We start from the raw sequence: 15,349 nt of genomic DNA, 5'->3' as shown, positions 1-15,349 counted from the left end.
AACAAGAAATGATCCAAATTTTTCAAGAAATTAGTAAAAAGGAAATGACCTGAAAAAAAGAGCTAAAAATTAAGAAATATATATACATATATATATATTCTGTAACACACTGTAAATATGTAATTCTGATAATCATACATATAGTTTCTAGACATTTTTACTGTTTCATGTTTTTGAATATTCTTTCTTTCTCTTTAAAACTAATTTTCAGGTTGTTGTTTTTTGTCACCTTTAACTAATTTTTTGCAATTTGCTTGTTGGCTTTTTTCCCATATTTTTGAAGAGAATTAAATCTATTTGCTCAGGTTTCAAAGGTTTACAAATGTGTGAAATGCGTCTGAATGCAGCACATGAAAAACTGAAGCTGATTTAGATTTTGAATGGTTAAACCGTCGTCTCTTGTCCCTTTTGCTCTTTTAACCCTATGAAAACTTAGCAAATTGGCTTATTGCTTTCAAAAACATATGGAGAAAGTGATGAGCAACTAAACAAGAAATGAAGAACGAAGAAATAAAGAAAGAAAGGGACTTCCTGGTTAAATTAAGGATAAATAATATAAAATACCTGAAAATATATAGACCTGAAAAAAGTACTAAGATTAAGAAACATATACATATATTCTGTGACATTTTTTAAATATATAATTCTAATAATCATAAACATAGTTGCTAGACATCTTTCCTTTTTAAAAAAATATTTTCTAATATTCTCTCTCTCTCTTTAAACCTAATTTTCAGGTTGTTTTCTTATCACCTTTCAATCAATTTGCTCATTACCTTTTTATAACCTCATATTTGAAGAGAATTAAATCTATTTGCTCAGGTTTCAAAGGTTTAAGGCAGGGAAGCTTTATTTGTTTTACACATTTCATGCACCAGGGCTATTCAAAGTGCTTTACAGAGCAATACAATTTAAAACATAATAAAAGACAGATTTACAATAAAAAAAAAGTAAAGAGAAAAAATATATAAAAGGTAAAATGAATTACTAAATGACTTCAAGAGGTGCAGGGATAAAAAGATTATATAAATGATTTAAAATTGAGTTTAAAATGAGGTTGCAGTCATTACAGGGTGGAGCAGGCAGTGTAAAAAAGAAAAGTTTTCGGCTTTGGCTTAGAGTCGGGGCTGTCTCACAACATCACAGTTATTCCAGGTTTGTGCTGCATGAAAACAAAACGCTGAAGGTTCATATGTCACAAGCATGTCAGAGATATATTTGGACGCTGAGCCACAGAGTGATTTATAAACAAGCAGCAGGATTTTGAAATCAATTATCTGAGTGACAGGTAGCCAGTGTAATGATTTTATAACTACAGTAGTGAGGTCATATTTTCTAGTCTCTGTCAGGACCCGAGCAGCAGTGTTCGAAAAGGTCTATGAACAGATCGCTGCTGAAATATAACCTACTGGAAATAAAGGTGTGGGTGAGCCTTGCAAATTCTTGCTTTGACGTTATTCCTCTGACTATAGCAGTGTTTTTAGATGGTAGCAGGCAGATGATGTTATGGATTTGATGCAGCTGTGGAAATTTAAATCTGAGCCCAAGATAACACCAAAGTCTCTTGCGCAACTCTTGGTTATAAGACAGAGGGCCTCAAGGTGAGAGTTAACGCTCTGTCTTTCTCTCCGCGGCCCAGAAAAGTGTGATAAAACTGATACTGATCCAGGTTTCAAAAGGTTAAAACAATGTCCTCTTTCATCCCATAATTCACCAGTTTTTGTTTTATTTTTTTGAAATGTGCTCTTAATTTTGGAGAAACCAAATGTGTATCAAACCTCAATAATTTTTGAGTCCCGGCCGAAATGTGTCCCAAACACTGGGTATCGAAAGTTGTCAAATACCAGCAGTTGGCTCTGAAGTCTTTGTCAGATATCATTAATTTATTCTTTGATATCACAGTGCCTGATTTAAATCATGATTTTGATTATTTTACTGTATTTCGCTTTGGCAAATATCTTGTACGGCTCTGTGTTAAGAGGACGAGGTGTTGGCCCTGATAGTGAATAGTGTCATTAAACAACCTGCCTCCATGTGGCCTCTAGTTTTAAATGTGCAGTATATGTAGTGTATACGCTGCAGGCTCAAACTGTCACTACATTCATACACTGGTGGCTGTGGCTACCATACAAAGTGCCACCTGCTCATCAGTTAACCATTCACATGCACTCACACAGCAATTTGGGGGCAATCTGGGGTTCAGCATCTTGCCCATGGTTACTTTGACATGAGGACTGGAGGAGCAGGGAATCTAACTAATTAGTGGACGACCCGCTCTACCCTCTGAGCCACAGCCGCCCCAGTCAGTGATGTTATTACAGATGTTATATGTTGACTTTCGGCTGCAGAGCACCTGCTTCATCAGGCATCAGCACCCGCAGTGCTGATTTAGTGTTTCTAGGTGACTGTAATGGTTTGTATTTTGTTTTCCGTTGCACAGAGAACCTGTTGGGAGCTCTGCTGCGGATCAAGGAGGTGATCCGACTGCGGGTGGAGAGCAGCGAGGAGGAGGACACGGACGAGCGAGGGATGACCCAACGGCTGGAAGACATCCTCCGAGAGTCCAGCGGTGAGAAACACAACTACAAACAACACCCCATATCTAAAAAAATCAAAATACATACATTTTATCCCGTGGTGTAATAAATACAAAGATCCCCTAAATAGCTGGTGTATCGCTGGTAGAACTGTGGGTGTGCAGCTCCATGCTAACATGTTAGCATGTAAATGTTCTCCAGTTACAAGCAGTGGGCTTTATTTTATTCAACAGTGAAAATAGAAGCTTGAAATGAGTATTAAGTAAATTTAAATACCTGTGACTGTTGCACTGATGCACATTAACTAGTTTCTGACTGAACTCTTTAAGTTAAATTTCTTGTCTTCACTGTGTGTGGTCCACTTAACTGCAGTTAACATGTTTATCACCAAAGAGTCGTAAATGGGACTCATATTTTACAGTTTACAACAACGAAAGCAACATTACAATCACTACAACGTGTTTTTATGCCTCCGCACCGGTGATAGCCATGGCCGGGGACATTCATGTTGTCCGTGTGTCTGTGCGTCCAGCCTATTCTCGAGAATGCGATGTTTCAGAAATGCCGTGAGGGAATTTCTTCAACTGTGGGACTCAACGATGAACTGATTAGATTTTGGTGATCAAGAGAGGGAATCGCCTTGTTGTTTACAAATACTTTCGGGTAGAAAACCAGCAGAGTTTAGCTATATCACATTTTTCACGTCACTATATCACCGTGTAGACTAATCTGGTGTTTGTAAAGTCTATAAACACAATGATTGAACAAACATTACTATTTCTGTATGCACGTTTTGTAATTAATTACATAGTTATCGTAAATTAGCTGGGCTAACCGTTAGCTGTTAGCTGTTAGCCGTTAGCGGTGTCTGTAATAACTCAGTAACTGAGAGAAAAAAATATTTTTTCCAGCAGATGTCTTAGTTACAACATGATTGAGCTAACTGGAGTAGTTTCATGTCTTATCCGACAACGGGAGGCTTTTAACNAACATTACTATTTCTGTGTGCACGTTTTGTAATTAATTACATAGTTATCGTAAATTAGCTGGGCTAACCGTTAGCTGTTAGCCGTTAGCGGTGTCTGTAATAACTCAGTAACTGAGTGAAAAAAATATTTTTTCCAGCAGATGTCTTAGTTACAACATGATTGAGCTAACTGGAGTAGTTTCATGTCTTATCTGACAACGGGAGGCTTTTAACAGATGACGTCCTGATGTTAGCTTTGCTGCTGCTGTTAGCTGTCCCTGTCAGCTACAGCCACTGATGCTGCAGTGATTTCCCAAAACTGAATAAATACCACACATAGCAACACAAAACTTGTTGATATCTGTAGTTGTTTCATAAAACATGAAATATTCTGCCTCATTTATCTGTAAGGGCTCTCTCCGTCACACTCTCTAATTTATTTCCATGACAACTGCAGGTCCTTTAGTTGCTGGGCGGACCAAAGACTTTGTGCAGAGGATTTTGGCGGCCAGCGCCGGCGGTCAGAACCAGCGCAAAGAGCCCCTGCAGGGAGGTGATGAGGCGGCAGGTTAAACTCCCCCAGCATCCCCTTCTCCTCTTCCTCCTCCCTCCTCCACGCCTTCCCCTTCCACCAACCAAGCAACCTGACCCGACCAAGATTCTTCACACCGCCTCCGCTCTCACGATGTACACATTCGAGTAAGAGTTAAGAGATGAAGAGGTGGAGATGCTGGGGAAGAAGAAGAGGAGGAAGGAGTAGCCTAAACAAAGCGGGAGTAAATTGCCACCCTCCTCCCGCTCCTCTCCTGTTGGCCCTCCAAAACAGCAGCCGTCTTCACCGCTCTGTCTCTGCAGGCTGCACCACAACCACCACCAGGCCAGAGCTGCTGCTGCTGCTGCTGCTGACGTCTCTGTATTCTGTGTTCTGTGTGTGTGTCTGTGTGCGTGTGCGTGTGTGTGTAAGGTGTGTAACATACTGTATGAGTGTATAGTGTTCCTCTCTCCCTCTGTGTGCTGTATTTGTATCCCAGTGTGCCTATGAATAGACATTGCACTGTTTTGTAGATGGTCGTAGTTGTCGGCAGGGGGCCGGTAGTGAGGCGAGGGCGAGGGGGCATCTGAGGATAGAGGAAGTGCTAAAATAAGGAAGTGGGAGGAGCGCAGGCCTGGAAGACAAAGAAGCGGGTGTGCGCTTTTTTTGTTTTTTTGGCCAGGCTCCTATAGAAGCACTGCATACCATTTGGATTGCATCGGCATCTGAAATGTCAGTAACAAGTGACGGAGTCCAGAGTCCTGATGCCAGACCAGCTGTTAATGGAAACAACAGCGTGTTTGTTGTGGAAAAGTCCTTGGAGCTTTAAAAACCCCCTCAAACCCCTCCTTCTTTAACTCCCCTTCACCCCATCAAAACGTAAGCAAAGTTAAAAACGAAAGAGAAAACTGCACCTTAATTCAAACTGACCAAAGATACTGCTGAACCACTCAGACACCAAAACCTCTCACTGCTTCAGATGCTGCCAACCATCAACACATCGTTTTGTTTTGGAAAGTGAGGGACTGAAATATTTTGATTGTTGTCATGTTTACCCGCATGCATCCTCAGAGGATGACGTTACTGAACTTTTAATTCCCTTCACCTAAATGCACTACTATCATGGACCTGGGAAGCCGTGGTGTGACAGACAGGAAATGACTGACAGTTTGTTCTTTCGTCAGCCTTTTAGCTCTGCAGCCTGGTGCTCCTTTAGCTTATCTGCAGTGGCTTTATTTTTACCCACAAAAGGGAAGTGTCCTCAATGCCTTCCCCGAGCCCTCTCCTCAACCCCTGACCTGATTATGTAGCGCACCTTCCTGAATTGCAATGACAAATAGAGAAAAACACTTGTAGATCTAGAAAGCAAATAATTTTTTTTTTAATTATTATTATGATTTTGTTGTTATCTGGCAATGCCACAGCCCACACAGTGGGTGTCAGTCGTGAGAGTTTTGAATTCTGCCTTTCTTCTGTGGTCTTTGCTGAAGCTGTAGACCAACCTGTCCAAGGTCTCTAAATGTTGTTGGACATAAAAAAAAGTCAAGGACCCTTTGAATTGCACTGTGGTAAGAGCAACTAAGCACCTTTGAAGAGGGCTTCAGATCCTCCAGAAGAGAAAAAAAAGACTCTTGGCACCTTTTGTCTAAAGACAGATATTGATTGAGAGGCTTGTTGTGGGCGCTCGGCGCTTTGTGACCGACTAGTCTCAGTTTGTTTCAGTTTGGTGCTACTGTATGGTGAAAAAAATTTAAAAAAGCAATGCAAACCTGAGCGGAGGCATCAGGCAGTAACTGCTGACTGGGTTTTGGCCTGCGAGCATGTACTGTTGTAATAGGCAGTTTGTTTGCATAATGACGCCTTTCTGAAGTGCCTGGAGCTTAAAGCCACAGGGACCTGTGTTATTATGCCTGATCTTAAACCCTATTACAAGGTAAAACGTAACCCATGACTACTGCTCCCAGCTTGGCCTCACTTGACTTGGAAGAAAAAAAAACCCTGCAGGCCTGTGTTGGGTCCGATCACTTATTTAGCCAAAAAAAGTCAACCAAAATATTTTGCTTTTCAGATTCAAACCTATACATGGAAACAGTAGCTTGCACCGGTTTCTGTGAACACCAATTCTGGAAAATATAAGTAGAGGAGTGGCTGTTTGCTAAGCAATCCCCTTTTGTTTTTCAACCTTGACGAGCTCACATCTGGGCTGCGTTCCAAAGCTGCTGCTCTATAACACGCTGTTCTCCTCCTATGGAAACTCCATTTCCTGTCTCAACTAGAAGGGGAACAGTGAACCTTAAACTCTTCACCTCCTAGAGGTCTCACTCGTGGTCATTTTGAAAAGCTGTGGACACAAGAGTTCAGGGCAGTTTGCCTTGCTCCTGTTTAAGTTTCTGTATCCTTTGAAATTCTGGAAAAAGTTGCTCATGGTTGCATGAGTATAGAACTGTACTGTAAACAGAGGATTCCTGTCATTCAGCTGGAAAGGTTTTATCGTGCTGGTGAGCAGAGCTTTTAAAGCTCTGATGCTAAAGACAGATAGTCTGATGCAGCAGCAGGAGGCTCTGATGTCACTGAGGCTTCTTAAGCATCACCACAGAAACCTGGTCTGGGTTTCATGTGATTATTTTCCAGTAAAAAAAAAAAAGACAAGGTCAAGAAAACTCTCAGCCTGTTTGGTTAAAGGTGCTCTCTGCACTCTTGCTCTCAAGGCTTGGGAAGCTGGCAACGCTGCCAGCAGTCACAGGATCCCATGCTGGCTGCAGCTTCCTTCACATGCCCTCGCGCTACAACAAACAATAAGAGAGGAAATGGCAGAAAACAACTGTACACATCAGTAATGTTTAAACTGTTCCCATCTGCCACGTTGAAGGAGCATGGGGTCTTTGGGTTTAAGAGGGATTTCACTTTGCATGCATAAGTTTGTCCTGATGTTTTCCTTCCTCCAAAGTGGTGTTATTTAACACAAAACACCATCTGCTGCGTACATTCATCTATATGCCAAAAACTGAACTGAGGAGAAAACTGTTGTTACACAGTGAATTCCTGCCACAGATCCAAACGACAAACAAGACATGACGCCGGATTTTACTCAACTCGTGAGCTCGTGTAAGGGCTTAGATCGATACTGTAGCATTATTCCTCTTTAGAGCAACACTTTTTGTATCATGGAATATCCCTTTAACTGTAAAGCTTTAACGGGGAGTGGCCAGTTTTTGGCAAGGCCACTTGCTCTCGGCTCACATTCCTGACTCACTTTCCCAGAAAGTTTCTGTTTATGTATACCTGGAAGCAGGAGGCAGATATGTGAGGGGGGAAACTGGAATGACCCAGAGATGTCTGCTGGTTGGTCACGTCTCTGTAGCTGCATTCACGGGGGGGAGGGGGGGTCATTACAGGGTGAGCTCAGCCCAGGTCAACCAAGGAACTGCTGGGATTTAAAGAATACAGAACTGATGCTCTCAGCTCACAAATTTAGCCAAGTCTAACCTAGTATGGACAATGACTTTGCAAAAACTGGATGATTCTTATCCGAGTCACTTCCTCGTTTGGTGTCGCCGTCTGCCAGAGACAGAGAGAAGTAAACAGTCCTGAAACTCACTGGCTTTTTCTGAGAAAGAGAAAGCATTTCTGTCCTCATAGTGAAAGCTGGACCCAGCTTGGCTGTTTTGGGGGGACAGTGGCAGCTTGAAACCCTTCAGACAAATATCTAAGTTCTTTCAGTGTCCAGTGTTGAAGTGCGTAAAGAAATCTGTTTTTAATGCTTTAACTTAAGTCTGGTAGCATTTGGCTGTGACCCACGTCTTCTGTGGAGTTACCTACCCCGTATATGGAGGATGTACTTTCCTCTATATATAAGAAGTCAAATAATTGAATGCCCCCCAGTGTCCACTTAACATGGCTGCATTGTCTAACGGCTGCAGGACATGACCCACTGCCACTGTAGCAAATGTGCCAGTGCTCAACAATGTTATGTTAGTGTGGTAAATGGCTACAGCCAGTGGTCAGTTAGCTTAGCTTAGCATAAAGACTGGAAAAGGCGTTTTCTGTCCATTCCTAGGAATGTTGCACAGTGGCGCATGAAGCTAAAAACGCTTTGTTTCCGTGGTATAATATTACCCAGATCTTCCACATTATAGGGCCCATAGAGCAAGCAGGCTAGAGATTCAATGACCACCGACTGTGGCCGAGCAGCTAACTTCGGCCCGTTGAGCAGCTAACGTCTGTTTTAGTTCTCCGCTAATTTGAATGGGGATAAGATGAATGCAGCTCTTCTAGACTTTCGAAATGTTATCAGACTGAATGGATCAAATTCTGATAGGTAAACGAGTCATTTCGCAAGGGTTGGGCCCCATGGCATCACGTGACGGACCCAGAAGATGTAATTCCACTTTTGGCCACTGTTTAAAATTGGCTTCAAAGCCCGGCAATGTTCCTGGGGGCTTGGGGAAAAAAAGCTCACCGGGCTCAGTCTGAAGATAGAAGAAAATCCATCTACCAGCACCTCTAAAGCTCTGAGTAACATGCTTATTGATCATTTTGGAGCGTTCTGGGCGGGACTTTTTCTTGGCGAGGCACATTGACTTCCTTTAGTTTCTGCTGGTTGCCTGGCAACCTTACAGTGATGACAAGATGCCAGAAAGTCACTGCACCCAGCCCAAGTCCCCAGGAACAGTGCCCAGCTTCGAAGCCAATTCTACACAGTGGCCAAACTTGGAATTACAATTTCAGGGTCTGTCACATCCATTTGGCTCAAAAAGACTTTTTGCCATAGACTTGCATTGTGAAAGAGACGTCTGTAGATCAGTGTATAAATTTTTTCGAGTGTCACACTCAGTCCGAGAACATTTTAAAAGTCAGGAAGTGCCGCACGATTTAATCATTTTATCTCTATTCAAGTTAGCCGCTTGGCCAGTGTCAATCGCTAGTGTGCCTGTTATATGGGCTCCATAGTGTAGGAGATTTAGGTACTTTTATACCGTGAAAATCAGACCTGGCTGTGGGATTGTTGAGCTTTAGAGGCTAGCTGTTTCCCCCTGTTTTCAGTCCTTATGTTAAGCTAAATTAACCGTCTCATGAAAGTAGTTTCTTTCGCAATGCAAGGGAGTGAATTGACAAGTCTCTCAAAATGTGGAACTGTTCCTTTAATGAGGCACTTTCATTTCTTACTGGCTGTTTATTTGTCACTATTTCTCTTAAGTGTCTGAAGTAGAAGAAGGAATACATTTTATTCTTAAGCTAATATAAATTATTAACAAAATACTGATACAAACATAAGAAAACGCAACATGCTGTAATACCGTACCTCCATAAAGTGTGACCACATTGACTGTCACTTTTTGGACTTTTGAACTGTGGCAGAGACGTGACAGAGCTGTGGTGCTACCGGAAGGTGATGCAGCCGTATCCAGTCGACATCTGGGGGTCAGTCAGACATCACAAATTTGGATGAAACAACATTTTTGATAATTAATTAGTCATTCAGGTCATTTAAAAAACAAACCATTAGCTGTTTCCAGCTCCTGTTATATAAGGATCCTCTACAATTCTCTGTTCTATGTAATTATGACTTGAACATCTTTTGGTGCTGAACCAAAACAAGCAGTTTAAAACCCCTAACTTGTGCTCTCAGAACTTATAATGGGCATTTTTCACGTTTCAAGACAAAACAGTCAGTAGATACACTGATTTTTGGTTGCACCCGAATTGGCTGGAAAGGGTTTAAGCAGCTTCCCGCCTTGCAAAGAGGCATTTCCCTCCATTTGTGCCAGAGCTGGTATGCTTGGGTTAAGATATCCAAAGTCTAAAATAGTCCCTGCCTGGAAAACACTAAGTTGAGTTGAGTAAAGAGAAGCAGAGGCAGCGTTGGAGTGACGAGGAAAGGGAGAAGCTGTTGGCCTCCCTCCTTTACCACCTTTAATGTGAGCGCCGTGTGGTTTAAGGCCAGGCGTTCAGGCCTTGTGGGCCGGCGGGCTGAATAGACCCATCAGTAAGCCTACACTGGTGGGACGCTGCTGACCTCCGGGTGCCCGTCCCCACTCTGCCCCAGCGCTCACATTGTCGGAGACACTCGGGCTTCTCCAGTTTCAAAGGCGACGGGCCTCAGGGCAGAGGAGGCCGGGGGAAACAGCACTTAGCCGGGGCCTCGGAATAGTTTACCTGAAACCTCTTAATCCCCGCCGCCTCCGCCCCCCTGTCACACTCTGACAGCTGCAGAGGAGAAGGAGGAATCGCTGCTGCTTGCCGCTGCAGCTTGCATCTTGATGCCCCCATCTCCTTTGTCACTGACCTGGAAACCTCCATCTGGGAAGAAGCCAGATGAGGTAAGGTGTCAGTTTAGACCCACTGGTCCACATTGAGTTCTCTTATTAGTGAAGCTGAGGTGTTGGATGCTGGCTGAGGCCAGCTCCAGTTTGTGCCTCTCATGTTTCATCACTACACTGAAGTCACAGAGCAGACAATCTGTTTTTTATGAAATCTAAATCTCTGGCGAGCTTTCAAAAATCCATAAGGTCGTTTAAAGACCCTGGAAATCCTGTTTCCTTAATCTTATATGAGCAATGAGATCCTACGTGTGCTCACAGTTTTCTGCCAAAGTTGAAACAGTTTGGGTTGTTTTACATGAGATTCTTTTGTATTTATGACTTGTTGGATCAGTGCTAGAAAGAAACATAATTTAGACAAACAAATCTGATCATAAAAGTTTTTCAAATGTCGTTCAAAAGTTCCAACTTGGGAAACAGATCAAAAAATGTGGTGGACAGAACGCTGTTCCAATCAAAGTAGACAAAAGAATTGTCGATGGTTTGAATACCCTCAAATACCTTCCATTTTAAGGGAGTGATTGACCTAAATTAAAATAGATTATAATGTTTTTTAATCCTTACACCCTTGCAATAAAGTCGCACACAAAGTTTTAAAAGATGTATTACATTGCTGCTCTTCGTGACTGCTTTGAATTCAGGCAGCCAGACATTGTAGTGTTAAGGCCCAGACACACCAAACCAACATGAAAGAACTCGTGCATTGCCTCATGTTGCCTTTTCTGTGGCCCAAAAATTTGCAACGAACACACCACAAAGACTACAGCTGACAGCCAACTAGCGCATATGTTCTGTGGCGCGTGAGAGGAAATGACCCTCCATACCTGCAGGCGGTGATAGTGTGTAATCTTCACTTAAAAAGGGAAACTGGACGACCGACAAGATGGATTCAGAAGCGAGTTAGCACATTAATAACACAACCCAGTGTTGAGAGAACAAAGCGTATTTATCATGCAGCAAACATTAACACAAACACAAATGAGTCGTTTCTGCTAAAGAGCTCGATGGCTGACAAAAATAATCTCACCTAATATACCAAGGTTGTTTTGATCTCATGACCTCTTGACTCAACTGCCAATCAGACTGATTTCATTCACCAACAGGCTCTGCCTCCGACTCAGCATGCTGAATTGGCTGTAAAATGCCGACAAGGGCCAACATTGCGGGACACACTGCTAAAACTAGGGCGACAGATGCTTACCAACAGGCTGACATTGACCAACAGCCGACCATCTGCTGGGTGTGTCGGGGGAAAATATGCTCATATGCTTTCTTGCTGAGAATTAGATGAGAAGATAGATAGCAACCTCATATGTGTCCGTTAAATATGAAGCTACAGGTTAGCTTAGCTTAGCATTAAGACTGGAAACTGGAAGAAACAGGTAGCCGCGCTCTGTCCGAAGGTGACAGAATCCACCAACCAGCACCTCTAGGGCCCAGTCCACATGTACATGGGTATATCTGACAAAGAAGCTTTTTCACCTTCCGTCCACTCGTCAACTGCGCTTTACATCACTGGAAACACACCTATTGTATTGCGTGCAGGGTGAAGAACTCTATTGACAGTGCTGATGTGCAGGAGAAACAGGTTTTGGCTCGTGATGTCAGAGTGAGCACCAATTCCTCCTTTGTGAGGCGTCAAATGAGGTGACATTTTGTGCTATTGTGTGACCAAAATAGTGCTGGCTCTCACCTCGCAAACGGGACCTCATGCATGTTTACACATATACTCTTCCACTGTATATTTAGGTTTCAGAATGTGCTGTGATGCACTATTGCAGCCAAGTAGCCGTCTAGGAATAGTTTTTTCTGGCTTCTGATTGGCTAACGTCTTCTTCGTCCTTGAATGATTGGGTTTAGCATGCTCTTGTGTGTTTGCGTTTTCATCTGCACAGAGATTTTTTTAAACTGCTTATGTGAACGGGATATTTTTTAATTAAAACAGGGAGGAAAAGACGCAGTTTTCATAAATACTCATGTACGTGTGGACTCATCCTAAAGCTCACTAGTTAACATGTTATATCTCATTAAATTCGAACAAGACTGAACTCATGACTCTTATCTACGGACGCATATATACATGGATGGATTACTGAACGGGCCTACCAGGCACAGGCCCAGGAGCACAAATCAAGGGTCCCGTGGCCGTCACCTGCACAATGTCCCTCAAATTAACTCATACAGACCAGGAAGAGACTTAAAATGGCCACAAAAAGATGCAAATGAACTGCAAAGAGACACAAAACGACTACAACAAGATGCATAACCACCTTAAGGTCTGTGTATCTTGCTCCTAATCAGGATAGGTGGTGGGGCCTTTTGCATATCTGTGCCCAGAGGCCCATTGCCTCATGATCCGCCCATGCAAATATATTTATATATATTCCATGTTGGTATTCATGTAGCAGTCTGTTCTGTGTGGTGCTAGCATCCCCCGGGTGAACCGCGGGTGGTGAAAGGTTTACAGCCCTCGTTGCTTTCTGAAATATCGCCAGAGATTTAAAACACAGATGCTCGGCCCTGTAAGTCAAATATAATGATGATAAATGAGAGGCAGCTGAGACGCACCTTGTGGCTTTAACCAAAACCAAGTCAGTCGTTTCTGTCGGGATTGGAGGCCGGTTGCGGATGTGAGGACGAATGAAACCCCCACAAGGCCTCGTTAGAAATGAAATGATACCTTGGTATCCCAGGAACGCATCCTGTGGAGAGAATAAAGACTGAATAATCACATCCCTGCTGGTTCTTTAATCCACCTCAAAACACGTTGAGCGATGAGGAGGAAAGGAGAATCAAGAGATGAGCAAACATTCCACAATGCCATGTCATATAATGTACAGCAACCCTTACTTCTCTTCTTCCCTTTTCCGTCTGTCTTTCTGTAACTCAGTAATCACAATACTACAGTAATACTTCGGACCTGTTAACACATTAACACATCTTTATGTACAACTCCTTCGTCAGTAAGTAACCTTTAAGAAAATAGTACAAAAAAACAAAAAAAAATACAAGAAGTGCCGTACAAATAGAAGCCTAATATTTTTTGTTTTGGTTTTGTGTGAGTGTACTGTACACCTGTATAATGTATATTTTAATATTTATATGCAGCTGTTGTATTAAAAGTATATTTTTAAAATAAAAATGGGGTCTGTGTTCCTTTAATGTGTCAGTTCAGATAATACGAAGCACTTGCTGAAGCTATTACTTTGACGTAATGATTCCTGCATTGAAGGTAAAACTAAAAATCAGCCCTTATCCTCTGACTAAATGTTCGACTTGCTAATTGGAATTTTATTCAGGTGTGAACTGTGAGGCAGTGAGGTGACAGCGTGATCAATTTAAGGTGTTGCTTTTTTTCTTCGGTTCATTTACATCTTGCAGGATTTGCATTTCACACTGTGGGATCATCAGTTCATGAATGCTGCACAGCACCACCAGCAGGTCACACACAGCCACTGCCTCAGTTATGAAAGTAGCTTTTTACATAACTTCATCCTGAAGGAATGAAAGCAAAGATGGGCCCTGTGTAAGTTTTGGCGTGCTCTGGCAATGATTGTTTTACAGCCTGGCAGGATCCAACTCATAACCAGTCTCCTCCTTCAGTATGCGGGGCAGTGTCAGCCCTCAGTGTTGTCTTACAGGAGAGAAACTGTACAAGCTTCAACACATGTCCAGTCTAAGGTCTTGACCCTGAACTGAACTAACTAAGCCCAATTTAAAGCATCAGTACCCCCAAATAAATCCAAATTTGTGTTTTTCACTTACCTTTAATTTTCTCAAACTATGCATAGAGGCTTTGTTTAATTATGCGTCCGTGCTGATGATAGCCGAGGCCGGGGTCACTATGTTTTCAGGCTGTCGTTCTGTCCATCCATCCCATTCTAGTGGCCGCACTATCTCAAGAGTGCCTTGTGGGATTTATTCAATCAAGCACAAACATCTGCTTGGACTCAACAATGAACCGATTAGATTTTGGTGGTCACAGGTCAAAGTCACTATGACCTTGCCTGCATCTCATTCTTGTGCACACAATATGCTACAAAGGCCTCGAGGGAGTTTCCTCAGATTTGACAAACGTCCACTTTGATTCAAGAATGATTGGAATTTGGTGGCTGAAGGTCAGTGTGACCTCACAAAACATGTTTTTGGCCATAACTCAAGAATTCACTCACTAATTGAGACAAAGAATTCACACAAATAACTAATAAGACGAAATGATGAAGTGATGACATTTTAAATCCAAAAAGCCAAAGGTCAACTTCACTGTGACATCATAATGTTCTGGATAAAACACTTTTGTGGCCGTTATTCAGCGTCGTATCTCAGGAACAGAAGGAGACATTTGGTCAGATACTGGATTCGTGGCACTAATCTTGGGGGTCCACCGTCAAACTGCTGATTGTGTAGATCTTCTGAGCTGCCGGACGGTGTGAAGAATCTATGCCAAAATGCATGTGTTTTGCAAGTACTGAGCATACAACTAGATGAATGACACTTGGATTGTAAACAGGTGTGATATAGTGCTAAACGATTAAAGACAACCTATTTTTATTTAAAATAAAATGCTAAAAAATTAACCTCTCAGAAAAGTCCTTGGCAATGACAGGTTTCTCAATATCTTCATTTAAAAAAATTATCCTTCCCAATGTGCAAATGGACCCTTTATTTACATTTTTTGAACCTCTAACACAAATTTACATATCTTAATAAAACATGTTCATCAGTATTTCTTTACTTTACACCCTTTTTATGTCAACTCATAAAGAATGTTGGCCGTTTTGGGGGCCTTCATTCACTGTTTAGCAGGGCTTTGTATGTGCGTAGTACTTGATACCTTTAAAGGGATAGTGCACCCAAAAGTGAAAATTCAGCCATTATCTACTCACCCATATGCCGAGGGAGGCTCAGGTGAAGTTTTAGAGTCCTCACAACACTTGTGGAGATCCAAGGGGAGAGGAGGTAGCAACACAACTCCACTTAATGCAGGCTGACG

At 42.3% G+C, this 15,349-nt stretch overlaps 1 protein-coding gene across 4 annotated transcripts in view; it reads left to right on the top strand.

Annotated features, from left to right (window-relative positions):
• Positions 1-11,902, top strand: part of LOC126390314 (CREB3 regulatory factor-like) — a 52,753-nt gene extending 40,851 nt beyond the window's left edge. For all 4 annotated transcript variants that reach the window (XM_050044560.1, XM_050044559.1, XM_050044558.1 and 1 more), the window contains 2 exons: positions 2,441-2,569; positions 3,962-11,902. In XM_050044560.1, the coding sequence (XP_049900517.1) occupies positions 2,441-2,569; positions 3,962-4,077 (245 nt within the window). In that variant the 3' untranslated portion in view covers positions 4,078-11,902. The remainder of the gene's footprint in view (positions 1-2,440; positions 2,570-3,961) is intronic.
• Positions 11,903-15,349: the final 3,447 nt, after the last annotated feature.

This window comes from Epinephelus moara, chromosome 5 (genome assembly GCF_006386435.1).
Source record: "Epinephelus moara isolate mb chromosome 5, YSFRI_EMoa_1.0, whole genome shotgun sequence".
Lineage (NCBI taxonomy): Eukaryota > Metazoa > Chordata > Actinopteri > Perciformes > Serranidae > Epinephelus > Epinephelus moara.
The sequence above is the reverse complement of the archived record's forward strand: the minus strand, read 5'-3'. Positions and strand labels throughout refer to the sequence as shown.